General features: G+C 40.8%; 1 protein-coding gene across 1 annotated transcript in view; it reads left to right on the forward strand.

The window, feature by feature from the left end:
• LOC127582743 (mucin-16-like) overlaps positions 1-14,116 on the forward strand; it is a 39,193-nt gene that overhangs the window by 13,261 nt on the left and 11,816 nt on the right. The window contains exons 20-35 of the mRNA XM_052038305.1: positions 1,642-1,811; positions 1,957-1,989; positions 4,385-4,521; positions 4,609-4,676; positions 5,947-6,116; positions 6,258-6,284; positions 7,632-7,768; positions 7,855-7,922; positions 9,041-9,210; positions 9,355-9,381; positions 9,703-9,833; positions 9,920-9,987; positions 11,260-11,429; positions 11,552-11,578; positions 12,434-12,567; positions 12,654-12,721. Of these exons, the coding sequence (XP_051894265.1) occupies positions 1,642-1,811; positions 1,957-1,989; positions 4,385-4,521; positions 4,609-4,676; positions 5,947-6,116; positions 6,258-6,284; positions 7,632-7,768; positions 7,855-7,922; positions 9,041-9,210; positions 9,355-9,381; positions 9,703-9,833; positions 9,920-9,987; positions 11,260-11,429; positions 11,552-11,578; positions 12,434-12,567; positions 12,654-12,721 (1,605 nt within the window). The remainder of the gene's footprint in view (positions 1-1,641; positions 1,812-1,956; positions 1,990-4,384; positions 4,522-4,608; positions 4,677-5,946; positions 6,117-6,257; positions 6,285-7,631; positions 7,769-7,854; positions 7,923-9,040; positions 9,211-9,354; positions 9,382-9,702; positions 9,834-9,919; positions 9,988-11,259; positions 11,430-11,551; positions 11,579-12,433; positions 12,568-12,653; positions 12,722-14,116) is intronic.

A 14,116-nucleotide genomic window follows, 5' to 3' on the forward strand; every position in this document is an offset into this window, starting at 1 on the left:
CACAGCCCTCAGGAATTTTAGTCTACTCAATGATCATAGCTTCCCCCCTCAGACCTCCAGCACATTACCAGAAATAAATAATACTTCAGGATACATTAATTTCTCAGAAAAAAGTACAACAGTTTGAATATATTGTACTTTGCACAATTTAATTCCAAATAATGATCCAAACTAGTTCATGGCATTAACATACGTATTACCTATAACTGTGTGAGTCATGTCAACTGCAACATGTTAGATTTATGCAGAGAAATGGATGATATAGCGGTTAGCGTAACGCTATTACAGCGCCAGCGACCTGGGTTCAATTCCAGTCACTGTCTGTAAGGAGTTTGTATGTTCTCCCCAAGTTTGCGTGGGTTTCCTCCGGGTGCTCTGGTTTCCTCCCACATTCCAAAGATGTACGGGTTAGGAAGTTGTGGGCTTGGTATAATGGCGCTGGAAGCGTGGTGACACTTGCGGGCTGCCCCCAGAACATTCTATGCAAAAGATGTATTTCACTTTGTGTTTCGATGTACATGCAACTAATAAAGAAATCTTATCTTGCAAATAAGAAATCTAAATATTGTTTCACAGAGTCATATTGTTATACAGCACAGAAACAGGCCCTCAGGCCCTTCACTGCAACTCATCCATGCCGACCAAGTTGCCTACCTGAGCCAGTCCCATTTGCCTGCGTTTGACCCAAATCACTCTAAATCTTTCCTATCCATGTACCTGTCCAACGTATTTTAAATATTGTTATTGTACCCACTTCAGCCACTTCCTCTGGCAGCTCGTTCCGTATACCCACCACTCTCTGTGTGAAAACATTGCTTCTCAGGTCTCCTTTAAATCTTTCCCCTCTCACAAACCTACAGTTTTAACTCCGCTATTCTGGGAAAAGGAATGTGACCATTCACCTTATCTATGCTCCTCATGATTTTATAAACCTCTATAAGGTCACGCTTCAGCCTCCTATGCTCCAGGGAAAAAAGCCCCAGTCTATCCAGTCTCTCCTCATAACTCAAGCCCTTCAGTCCCAATAACATCCTTGTGAACCGTTTTTGCATCCTTTCCAGCTTGATGCCATCCTACCTATAGCTAGGCAAACAGAACTGCGAGCAATACTCCATGTGTGGTCTCACCAACATCTTGTACAGTTGTAAAATGATATCCCAGCTCAGTGCCCTGACTGATTAAGGCAAGTGTGCCATATACCTTCTTCAACAACCTGTTTATCTTTGTCACCACTTTCAGGGAACTATATACTTGTACCCTTAGGTCTCTCCCTGTTCTACAACACCTCCGAGGCCCTGCCAGGATTCACTTCATCTGCTATCCATTCATTTTAATATAACCATGCAAATACTAGGAAATGATTTTGATCATCCAGAAGTTAACAGTAACTAAATACATTGTTTTGTACTTATCAAACACTTGACTATCCTTTGTTTGACTTTGTTCTCTACTGACACAATTACACGGGTTCAGATCAGTTCACTGATGCAGATTGAGCACACACATAGTCACAGTAACAGTCTGGGGAATTTCAGCCCCAGCACCTGATGTTATTGCAAAGGAATGTACAGGATGATGCTGAGGAGGATTTCAAAATAACAATTCCTCATGTACTTAATTTTCTCTCCATCTATTTCACAGCCCCGTAAATATAAAGGACACCAAAGTGCATGCAGACTGCACATTCAGAACTGATTCTGATCCTCAGGAAGTTAACAGGGTTACTGTGTACCGTGTGTTCAGAGACAAGACGAAGGGCATCTCCTCATTAGGAACGTATTCACTGCACAGTAACAGCCTCTATGTGAATGGTATTTATCACTGAAAGAAATATTCTGCTGTTCTACTATATAAATGTGATCAAATGGAGAAAATTTAACAAAATCATTCAATTTTGGTCCAGTATTTTATGATGATGCTCCATCATATGCATGACGCTTCTGTGATTTTTTTCAGATTACCACGAGTCGATATTGACATCATCAACCAGTGAGTCCATTTCTATCTCTACATTTTCCTCTAGTTCCTACTACTGCAGTCTGTAACAACAGTGAATATTCTTTATTAACGACTCACTAAATATTGTCAAGTGCAGCCTCCTGTTAGTGATGCAGCTTCGGCAAAGTATGACAAGAGAGGATGAGATGTGACCATCCCATCGTCAGTGATGGTTTCCGCACTACTGCTAGCCAAACCATTGCACACATCAGAGTCCATCCACTATTGCCCATCATTACTTCCTCCAGAAAGGTGTAAAACTGCATCCACCCATGTCACTTGTGCTTGTTGCATGTTGCACCAGTTCTGAAGCATCTTCCACTGCAAACAGCAGAGGGAAATAAATGGATGTTTTTGTGCGAGAGTTTGGGTGATGTGACTGCTGCAGCAGAACAGCTGGCTGTGCAGATCCGGTGAATGGGGTGAGACTTAGAACAGTGATTCATTTGTCGGCTGTTTAAATGTTTGATCCAATGCCAATTGACACAGGTTTTCAGGTGAGTGATGACTGTGCAATGCATTGAGCAGTGTGTCAGCCCAGTGATGCTGTGAATGGGTGGCTGCATTTGATAATGTATTCAAAGTCTGTGACCACTTGCAAAGTCACTGAAGTCTTTGCAGAGTTGTGTCAGTGTCTATGGGGCTTGACGTGTGTGAAAGGGACCAACAGTTGATCAGTACTGGCTGAATGGTGAAATGATGACAATTTGGAAACAGCAGGAAAGTCATACAGCTCCTGCGCTTGGCTGATGGGCTGCAGGGTGATACCATTTGGTGTCTGCTTCATCTGCTAATTGAGCACCTAAAGTGTCAGATTTAGAGCCGTTGTGTCATTATTAACCTCTTCAGAAAGTCGTCCAGTCCCCTGTTTATCAGGCATGTTAATGGATTAATGATAGACACATGCATACCTCAAATAGAAGTGGCAGATATCAGAAATAAGAGCCATAAGCCAAATTTGGAAATAGACTCCAACACAGTGTCAGACTCACACTTTTCTACACAATGATGCTGGAAGAACTCAGCAGAGAGCTCGCACCTGTATCTCTGCCATTTCCCACACCTCCGCTCTCACCTCCACCCCTCCCAGACCCAGGGATAGGGTCCCCCTTGTCCTCACATGTCATCCCACCAGCCTACGTATACAACACATCATTCTCCGCCACTTCCGCCATCTCCAATGGGACCCCACCACCAAGCATATCTTCCCCTCCCCACCCCTTTCTGCCTTTCGCAGGGACCGCGCTCTCCGCGACTCCCTAGTTCACTCCTTCCCCCACCCCACCCATCCCGTTCCCACACCGGGGACTTTCCACTGCCCCCGCTGTAGATGCAAAACCTGCCCCTACACCACCTCCATCACCTCCATCCAGGGACCCAAACAGTCCTTTCAGGTGAGACAGAGATTCACCTGCACCTCCCTTAATATCATCTACTGCATTCGGTGCTCCAAGTGTGGCCTCCTCCACATTGGTGAGATCAAACGCAGACTAGGTGACCGTTTTGCAGAACATCTGCTCTCTGTCCATAACCATGACCTGCATCTCCCCATTGCCAGTCACCAACTCCCCCTCCCACACTATCACTGATATGTCAGTCCTCGGCCTCCTCCGCTGCCAGGAGAATTCCAAGCACAAACTAGAGGAACAGCACCTCATTTTCCGTCTTGGAACCTTGCAGCCTAATGGCATGAATATTGAATTCTCCCACTTCAGGTAATGCCCACCCCCCTTTCCCCCAACAACCCCCACCCCCCACCAGGCTTCTTCTCTTCTTCCCTTTCCTAGCCTATTTTTTTACCTCTCTCTCCTTACCTTTGACCCATCCCCCAGTGGACCTGCTCTCCCCTCCTCCCCCACACCTACCTATCACTATCTCTTACCTGCATCTACCTATCACCACCTTGTGCCCACTCCACCTCCCCTCTTTTGTCCACCTATCACTGCTCTGCTTTTCCCTCCTATATATTGGGCTTCCCCTTTTCCTATCTTCAGTCCTGAAGAAGAGTCCTGACCCAAAATGCTTTTCTCCACGGATGCTGCCTGGCCTGCTGTATTCCACCAGCATCATCGTGTTTCTCATCTAAAGTCCAGCATCTGCAATCCTTTGGCTCTCACACTCTTCTACAATGTGAAACAGCCGACACCATGTTCTCTGATTAGGGCAGTTCTGATCCCAATTACACAATCAATAACTGTTGGGTGCCACCAACATTGAAGTCCGTTTTCCATTACATTGGTCCCATTGAGGTCCAACAACAGCAGATAATATTCTGCTGCCCTTTCTACGTTCCTGGTTATCCTCCCCTAATTCTGGAGGATACAAATGATTCAGCAACAGGAATTCTTTAAATTCGCTTAATAATTTTTTGCAATTTTCTTCACAGCAGTGGCACCAACTCAGACCGCAGATCCTTTTGATTTTAATGTGACCTTTGTTATAACTAACTTGGCCTCAACAGCAACTTTACAAAATCCCAATTCACCACTGTACAAATCTGCAGCAAGTATTGTTGCCTTCCAGGTCAGTAGGCAATTTAATGATTGATACAAATAATTAATTACTTGTGATTTTTTTTATCTACAACTCCACCCTGTTGCTTTCCTACAGATGAACAAACTGTTTAGCAGCAGCAAAATCAAAAAAGCATTCTCCAGCTGTAAAGTTCTCTCTTTCCGGTAAGGAACATTGATCATCATCCTGATTAGTATTTGTTCCGACATTGTGTGACTTCAGTAAAAATACATGGCACTGCAAAAGCAGTCACATGATAAATCTGATGGTAAAATCAAAGTGGTAAGATCACTATGTTTATGTAAAAATAAATTGTGGATTTGTGGTAAGTTCCACAATGGTGATTCCAGATCAGCCTTGTGCCAGATGCATAATCGTGCAGAGGAGCACGGTCATGCATTTGCGCATCCTGAGGCATGAATCACACATCTGGAATCCATTTTGAGATTGTGCATCACATCTGCAGAGCCCACAGGAATTTTGGTCCATTCAAGGAGAGTGCTTATAAGCTCTGCCTAAGCTTTAGCTAGAGATGAACAGGCATCAGTCATCGAGTGCAGTGACGGGACCTCAGCTTAGATATGTCCTCTATGTATGTAATATACTACCCCATCAACATAGCTCCGCCCATTGGACCTCCAGAATATTACTGTAAAGAAATAATACTTCAGGATACATTAATTTCTCAGAAACAATACAACAGTTTGAACATATTAAATTTACTTTAGAACATAGAACAATTACAGCACAATTCAGGCCCTTCGGTCCACAAAGCTGTGCCGAACATGTCCCTACCCTAGAAATTACTAGGCTTACCCATAGCCCTCTATTTTACTCAGCTCCATATACCGATCTAACAGTCTCTTGAAAGACCTTATCGTGTCAACCTCCACCACCATTTCCGGCAGCCCATTCCACGCACTTTGTACAATGTATTTCCGAATAATGGTCCAAACTAGTTCATGGAATTGACATACATTTTACCTGTAAATGTCTGCATCATCTCAGCCCCAACATTTTAAAATTACACAGTGAAATGGATAATATCCAAATAAGAAATCAAAATATTGTTTCATGATTCACAATCTAATATCCATCTATTTTAATACAGCCCTACCAGAGTGCTCTCAAACAGCTCTTTCAGAAATAATTTTGTTCAACTGAAATTTAAGAGTAACTAAACATATTGTTTTGTACTTGTCAAACACTTCACTAATTGTCCTTTGTTTGACTTTGTTCCCCACTGAAACCATTACACTGGTTCACATCAGTTCACTGATGAAGAGGGGGCACACACAAAGTCGCAGGAACAGCTTGGGGAATTTCAGCCCCAACACCTGATATTATTGCAAAGGAATGTACTGGATGATGCTGAGGAGGATTTCAAAATAAAAATTCTTCATTTATTTAATTTTCTCTTCATCTATTCAACAGCTCTGCAAATATACAGGACACCAGAGTGCATGCAAACTGCACTTTCAGAACTGATTCTGATCCTCAGGAAATTAACAAGGTTACTGTGTACCGTGTGTTCAGAGACAAGACAAAGGGCATCTCCTCATTAGGAACATATTCACTGGACACTAACAGCCTCTTTGTGAATGGTATTTATCACTGAAAGAAATATTATGTTTTTTTACATAAATGATAAAACAAATTCATTAAATTGTATAAAAACATTCAATTTTATTCAATTATATGGAGATGACATTCCATCTTACACATTTTTCTTTTTGATTTTTCAGGTTACCATGAATCAGCACCTTCAACCAGTGAGTACATTTCTTCTAAATTTTCCTCTATTTCCTTTCAATGGAATATTGTATATGGAATATTCAGGAGTTGTTGGGAATTGCAGCCTCCTTAGTAATGATGCAATGATGGCAAGTTGTGACAATGGAAAGTGGATGAGATGTGACCATCCCATCACCATCAAGGGTTTCAGCACCACCATACATTCCATCATGGTCCACCCAAAGTTCACAAGATTACAAGACAAGGGAGCAGAAGTAGGCCATTCAGCCCATCGAGTCTGCTCCAAAGAAAATGGGAAAAAAGAAAAAGAAATTGCCCATTATTGATCCCTCCAGGAAGGTGCATTGTTGCCAACATCCATGTCACTTGAGAGTTTGTTGCAGCTTGCACTGGTTAAGCACCAACTTCTACTGCAAAATACAGAGAGAAAAGAACGGATGTTTTTGTGCAGGATGTGTTTTATGCAATGTGTTTGGGTGATGTGTCTGATGAGGCTGGACAGCATGCTCTGTGTGCAATCTCTGGGAATGGATGAGAGTTAGAACAGTGATTCATTTATGGTCTGCTTATATGCTGTTTGGCAGATTAACATGTGATTCATGAGTGTGTGACATATTGAGCGGTCCATGAGCACAGTGGCGTGCTGAGCTGAAGAAGTACTGAGTATCTGTGACCACTCAAGAGGTCATTGAAACTTTTGCAGTGTTGTGTCTGGGATTTTAGGATGTGCCTTGGCTAGGGGATTAACAGTTGGTCATTAATGACTGAACAGTGAAATTATGAAAATTTAGAGACCGCAAGAAATTCATGCAGTTCCTGCGCTTGGCTGATGGGCTACAGGGCGAATCAGACACCAAAAGGCATCACCTGCTTTCAGGTCCCATCTAATTGAGCACCTAAAGTGTTGGATTTAGAGCCATTCTTCATTATTATCCTCTTCAGGAACTCTGTTGTTACTGTCTCCCAGTCCCCTGTATATCAAGTGTGTTAATGGACTGACGATGGACAAGTACATATTCTTAAGTAGCAGATATCAGAAAAAAAGAGCCATAACCTAAATTTGGTAAAATGTACAAGTGTCCAATGCAGCTCCAAGCACGCACTTTCCCACAACACAATGCAGTCAGTTCCATGTCCTTTGGTTAGGGCAGTTCCAATCCCATTGACAAATCCAATGGACAAACTGGTTGGATGCCAACATTGTTTATGCTCTTTTGCATCACATCTGGTCCCACTAACAACTGCAGAAATTTTTCCGCTGCCCTTTTAACATTCCTGCTTAACCTATCTTTAGTCTAAGGGAAGATGCAGCAAGAATTTTTTTTATCCCAGTTTAATGTTTCTTTTCTCATTTTTCTTCACAGCAGTGGCACCAATTCAGCCCACAAATCCCTTTGATTTTAATGTGACCTTCACTGTAACGAACTTGGCCTCAACAGCAACTTTGCAAGATCCCAATTCACCATTGTACAAATCTGCAGCAAGTATTGTTGCCTTCCAGGTCAGTTGGACAATTCGTGATTGATGCAATTAATTAATTACTTGTGATTTCGTATATCTAAAACTCCAACTCTTGCTGTCCTCCAGATGAACAAACTGTTTAGCAGCAGCAAGTTTGAAAAAACATTCTCCAGCTGTAAAGTTCTTTCTTTCAGGTAAGGAACATTGATCATCATCCTGATACCTATTTGTTTCAACATTGTGTGACTTTAGTAAAAGTACATGGCACTGCTAAAGCATTCACATTCATCTGTGATAACTCTGCAGTAAAAACAATGTGGATATATCACAAAGGAACCTGTTTTTGTGTAAAATCATTCTAAAAGCAAAATTATGAAATGAATGGACAGCTCCATAATATCCACAATGGTGTTTCCAAATCTTCAATGTACCAGGCGCATAGTCGTGCAGAAGGGCATGGACATGCTTTGGCACATCTGCAGGCATGAATCACACATGTGGACATCACTTTCAGGTTTTGCATCACATCTCCATAGCCCATATGCATTGTAGTCTACTCATGCAGAAGTTGGCCTTAAGTACTTTAAAGACCTGCTACAGTGCTATCTGGAGAGGAATTGCCATCGAGGATGGTGGCGGGAACTCACTTCAGCTAGATCTGCTAAGTAATATACTTCCCCATCATCATAACTCTCCCTTCAGACTTCCATCATGTTACTATGAACAAATAATACTTCAGGACAATTTAATTTCACAGAAACACTACAACACTTTGAACATACTGTGATTACTTTGCAAATTTAACTCCAAATAATAATCCAAGATAGTTTATGGCTTTGACATACATATTACCTGTAACTGTCTGAGTTATCTCATCCCCAACATTTTATATTTATGCAGAGAAGTGAATGATATCTTAAATCTTCCAAATAAGAAATCAAAATATAGTTTCATAAATTGCTTAATCTATATCCATCTATTTTAATACAGCCCTGCGAATACTGAGACTATCAAACAGCACTTTCAGAAATGATTTTGATCCTCCAAAGCTAAAAAGTAACAAAACATGTTTTGTACTTCTCAAACACTTTACTAACTGTCCTTTGTTTGACTTTGTTCTCTCCTGACACAATTACACCCGTTCAATCAGCTCACTGACACAGATGGAGCACACACATAGTTGCAGTACCAGTTTGGAGAATTTCAGCTCCAACACTTTATGTTATCGCAGTGTAGCATATGGGAATATCTAAGGAGGATTTCAAATGAATAATTCTTGTTATAATTGATTGTCTCTCTATCTATTCCACAGCCCAGCAAATATACAGGACACCAGGGTGCATGCAAACTGCACTTTCAGAAACGACTCTGATCCTCAGGAAGTTAACAGGGTTACCGTGTACCGTGTGTTCAGAGACAAGACGAAGGGCATCTCCTCCTTTGGAACATATACACTGGACAATAGCAGCCTCTATGTGAATGGTATTCATCATTTATAGGAATATTCTGTTTTGCTTCATTCAGTTATATCAATCTGACTAAATTGAGAACATTTCATGAAAGTAATCAATTATAATCCTCAATAACTTGCCACGTTTTACATGATGCTTTTCTCATTTGTTTCAGATTACCATGAATCTACACCTACAACCAGTGAGTACAGTTGCTGTTTCTATGTTCATGTAACATTTGTTTTCATTTGACTAGGTGACAACAGTGAATATTATTTACTAAAGACACACTAAATATTGTCAAGTGCAGCCTCCTTAGTAGAGATGCAGTGTTGGAAAGTATATGACAATAGAAAGAGTGTGAGGTGTGACCAGTCAACACCACTAACTTTGAATACTGCTTTCCATTAAACCTGCTCCCAGTCTGTGATTTCCATATTGCTGGTTAACCTACCCTCAGTCTGCAGGATCCAAATGATTCAACAACAGGAATTTTTCACATTTTTTTTATTTTTGTCAACAGCAGTGGCACCAATTCAGAATCCCTTTGATTTTAATGTGACCTTCAGTATAACTAACTTGGCCTCAACAGCAACCTTACAAGATCCCAATTCACCATTGTACAAATCTGCAGCAAGTATTGTTGCCTTCCAGGTCAGTTGGACAATTCATGATTGATGCAATTAATTAATTACTTGTGATTTCTTTTATCTATAAATCTAACTCTTGCTTTCCTACAGCTCAACAAACTGTTTAGCAGCAGCAATATCAACAAAACATTCACCAGCTGCAAAGTTCTCTCATTTAGGTAAGAAATATTAATAATCATCCTGATTAGTAATTGCTTCAACATTGTGCGTGACTTTAGTAAAGTACATGACACTGCCAAAGCGTTTGCATTTTACCTGTGAAAATGATAATATAAAAATCAATGTTGAGATATCTCAAAGGGACTCATTTTAGCGAAAAATCATTCTGAAAGCAGGATCCTGGATTTGTGGAGAGTTCCACAATATCCACAGTGGTGTTTCAAAATCTTCCACGTGCCAGAAGCAAAACTGTGTATCACATCTGCATTGCTCTCAGGCACTCGTCTACTCAGAGAGTGGTGGGTGCCTGGAATGCGCTGCCAGGGCTGGTAGTGGAGGCAGATACGATAGAAGTGTTTCAGAGGTTCTTAGACAGGCACATGTGCAGAGAATGGAGGGATATGGACATTGTGTAGGCAGAAAGGATTCGTTTGGTGAGGCTTGAGTTACTAGTTTAATTAGTTCGGCACAACATCATGGGCCGAAGGGACTGTTTCTGTGCTGTACTGTTCTACGTTCTATGTAGTCAAGCAGAAGTTGGCCATGAGTACTAAAAAAAGTTACTTGATTAGGCTCCAGGCCATTGGGAGTGGTGTTGGGAATTCATCTCAGCTAGATCCTCCATGTAATATACTTCCCCATCATCATAGCTCTCCCTTCAGACCTCCATCATGTTACCTTAAACAAATACTTCAGGACAACTTAATTTCTCAGAAACACTACAACAGTTTGAATATATTGGACTTAGCATGATTTTATTCCAAATAATCATCCAAACTAATTCACAAATTGACAAACATGTTACTATAACTGCTAACGTCAACACTAACATTTTAAAATTAGGCAGTGAAATAGATGATATATTAAATTTTCCAAATAAGAAATCAAAATATTATTTCATGATTCACTTACTCTACTATCCATCTACTTTAATACAGCCCTGCAGATACTAAGGATGCCAAAGTGCTCTCAAACAACACTTTGAGAAATGATTTTGATCCTCCAGGGGTTAACAGAAACTAAACACGTTTTTTACTTCTCAAACACTTTACTAACTTTTCTTTGTTTGACTTTGTTCTCTCCTGACACAATTACACCCATTCAAATCAGTTCACTGACGCAGATGGAGCACACACATAGTTGCAGTACCAGTTTTGGGAATTTCAGCCCAACATTTTATGTTGGGTTATGTTATTTTATGGGAAGATCTGAGGAGGATTTCAAAATAACAATTCTTGATATAATTGATTGTTTTTCCATCTATTTCACAGCCTAGACAATATACAGGACACTAGAGTGAATGCAAACTGCACTTTCGGAAATGATTCTGATCCTCAGGAAGTTAACAGGGTTACCGTGTACCGTGTGTTCACAGCCAAGACAAATAGCATCTCCTCCTTCGGAATGTATTCACTGGACAATAGCAGCCTCTATGTGAATGGTATTTATCATGTGTAGGAATATTCTGTTTTGTTTAATTTCATCAGTAAGATCAAATTGAGAATTTCATAAGAACAATTGATGTTAATGCATATAATGACTTATTGCCTATCTATTTTTCAGGTTACCATGAATCAACACCTTCAGCTGGTGAGTACAGTTTCTGTTTCCTCGTATTTCCTTTTTTTTTGCAGTGGGTAACAACACTGAATATTCTTTATTAAAGTCTCACTGAGCTCATTTAGCCTCATTAGTGATGCAGTGACGGTAAAAGTGTGCACTAGGTGTCTGTGTCAACTCAAGAGGTCATTGGAGTTTTTGCAGTGTTAGGTCCAAGTCTTTGTGCAAAGGAGACCAACAGTCGGTCAGTACTGGATGAAAGGATAATTAGAAGGCAGGAGGAAATTTGTACAGCTCCTGCACTTGGCTCACTGGTTGAGTGTGAATCACACACACAACGCCACTGCCACTTTCCCAGTCCTTTCCAACTGAGTACCTAATGTATTAGATTTACAAGTGGTGCATCATTATTATTCTCTTTTGAAAACTGAGGAACTTGTTGGAAGTTAAATTATATGAAAGCTTCAGAAATCCTATATGTGCTATGTCATCCTGTCCACTTTACGTCAGGTACCATTAATCGGCTAACTTTACATCTGTGAGTAGCTAGAACAAAGGTGGCAGATAGCAGATATTAGAGCCGAAATCCAAGTTTAAACAAAATACATGAAACCACAAAATAGTGAAAAGCTCAATGAGATAAGGAGAACCTTCTACAACAGGATGCTGCCAATTTGATGTTCTCTGATTGGGGCAGTTCCAGTTCTAATTACATAGGTAGTTGGATGTCAACAATGTTGAATGCTCCTCTCCATATAACCTGTCCCAGTGTATGCTTTCTACCTTCCTGGTTAACCTACATTAATTCTACAGAATATAAATGAATCAGCAACAGAAATTATTTATGCTCAGTTTGGTTATTTTTCTCGTTTTTCTTCTCAACAGTGCCACCAATTCAGACCAGAAATCCCTTTGATTTTAATGTGACCTTCGTTATAACTAGCTTGGCCTCAACAGCAAATTTACTAAATCCCAATTCGGCATTGTACAGATCTGCAGCAAGTATTGTTACTCTCCAGGTCAGTTGGGAAATTAATGATTGACATAATTAATTAATTATTTGTGATTTTTTTCATCTAAAACCCCGACTGTTGCTTTCCTACAGCTGAACAAACTGTTTAGAAGCAGCAAGATCAAAAACGCATTCTCCAGCTGCAAAGTTCTCTCAATCAGGTAATGAATATTGATCTCCTAATTATTATTTGCATCAAGACTGTATGACTTTAGTAAAGTAAATGACACTGCAAAAGTATTCACGTTTTCTTATGCTACCTCTGATAGTGAAATCAATGTGGCAAGATGACACTGGAACATAGTTTTGTGAAAAATCATTCTCAAAACAAAATTGTGGATTTGCAGAGAATTCCATCACATCCACAATGGTGTTTCCAAATCCTCTGTGTGCCAGATTCATAATCACGCAGAAGGATATGGACATGCACCGGCACACCTGGTCACCACTTAAGAGATTTTGGATGTTACCTGCAAGGCCGGCAGACATTGTGGGCTACTGCAGAAGCTGGCTTCAAGTACCTGTGTACCTGCTTCAGCATTACTTGGAATGGCTTTGCCTGAACAGGGTCCAGGGTACCCATGTCAGATAGGTTCTTGAAGTAATATACCACCCCAACATTGGGTGGCACAGTTACACTGTGGATAGCGCTGCTGCCTCACAGCTCCAGTGCTGTGGCCTCAATCCGGACCTCCAGTGTTATCACAGGTGGAGTTTGCACATTCTCCCAATGATCGTTTGGATTTCCCCCAGGTGCTTCAGTTTTCTGCCACATCACAAAGAGTCCCTGCTCAGTCAGAAATATGAGAGCTCTCCCTAGAGATTGCCATTCCCAACCTCCCTCTTAATGATCCCAACACTTATCCCAAACTGGAGAAATTTCCCCTAATCCATCCCAGGCCATTGATAAGCAAATTTAGCTCTCACAGCCAGACCTCAGCAAACAGAATTTCCTGTGGCAGTAATGGTACTATAAAGCTTGAATTAGGTAGATTACTGTCTACAGAATCCATCACTTTTTCCTAAGTCAATTTTTCCTCCAGTCTTATGACACTCCTTTAGTGCAGAATGCATAACAACTGACTTCCAGCATCTTCAACACCCATTACGAATCCAAACACCTGCTACCAACACTACGAAATCATTTGCATTGAACTTCGTAACAAGAGAATTTGATTACAGGAGTAAATGGGTCTCATTGCAAATGTACAGGGCCTTGGTCAGAACACATCTGAAGCACTGTGCACTGTTTTGGTCTCCTTACCTTGTCAGGAAGGAAGTGCAGTGGAGATTCATTAGTTTGGTTCCAGGGATGGCAAGTTTGTCACATGAGGAGAGATTAAGAAGATTGGCACTGTATTCAGAGTTCAAAAAAAGGAGAGAAGATCTCATCAAAACTTAGAAAAAAATTTTAAAAAGCTTGACAGGTTATATACAGAGAGGATGTTCCCTTGACTGAGGAGTCTAGGACCAGGCAGCACAGTGTGAAAATAAGGGCTAGGCCACTGACAAAAGAGAAAACAAAAAATGTTTTCACTCATGATGAAATTTTGAAA

This window comes from Pristis pectinata, chromosome 24 (genome assembly GCF_009764475.1).
Source record: "Pristis pectinata isolate sPriPec2 chromosome 24, sPriPec2.1.pri, whole genome shotgun sequence".
NCBI classification, from domain to species: domain Eukaryota; kingdom Metazoa; phylum Chordata; class Chondrichthyes; order Rhinopristiformes; family Pristidae; genus Pristis; species Pristis pectinata.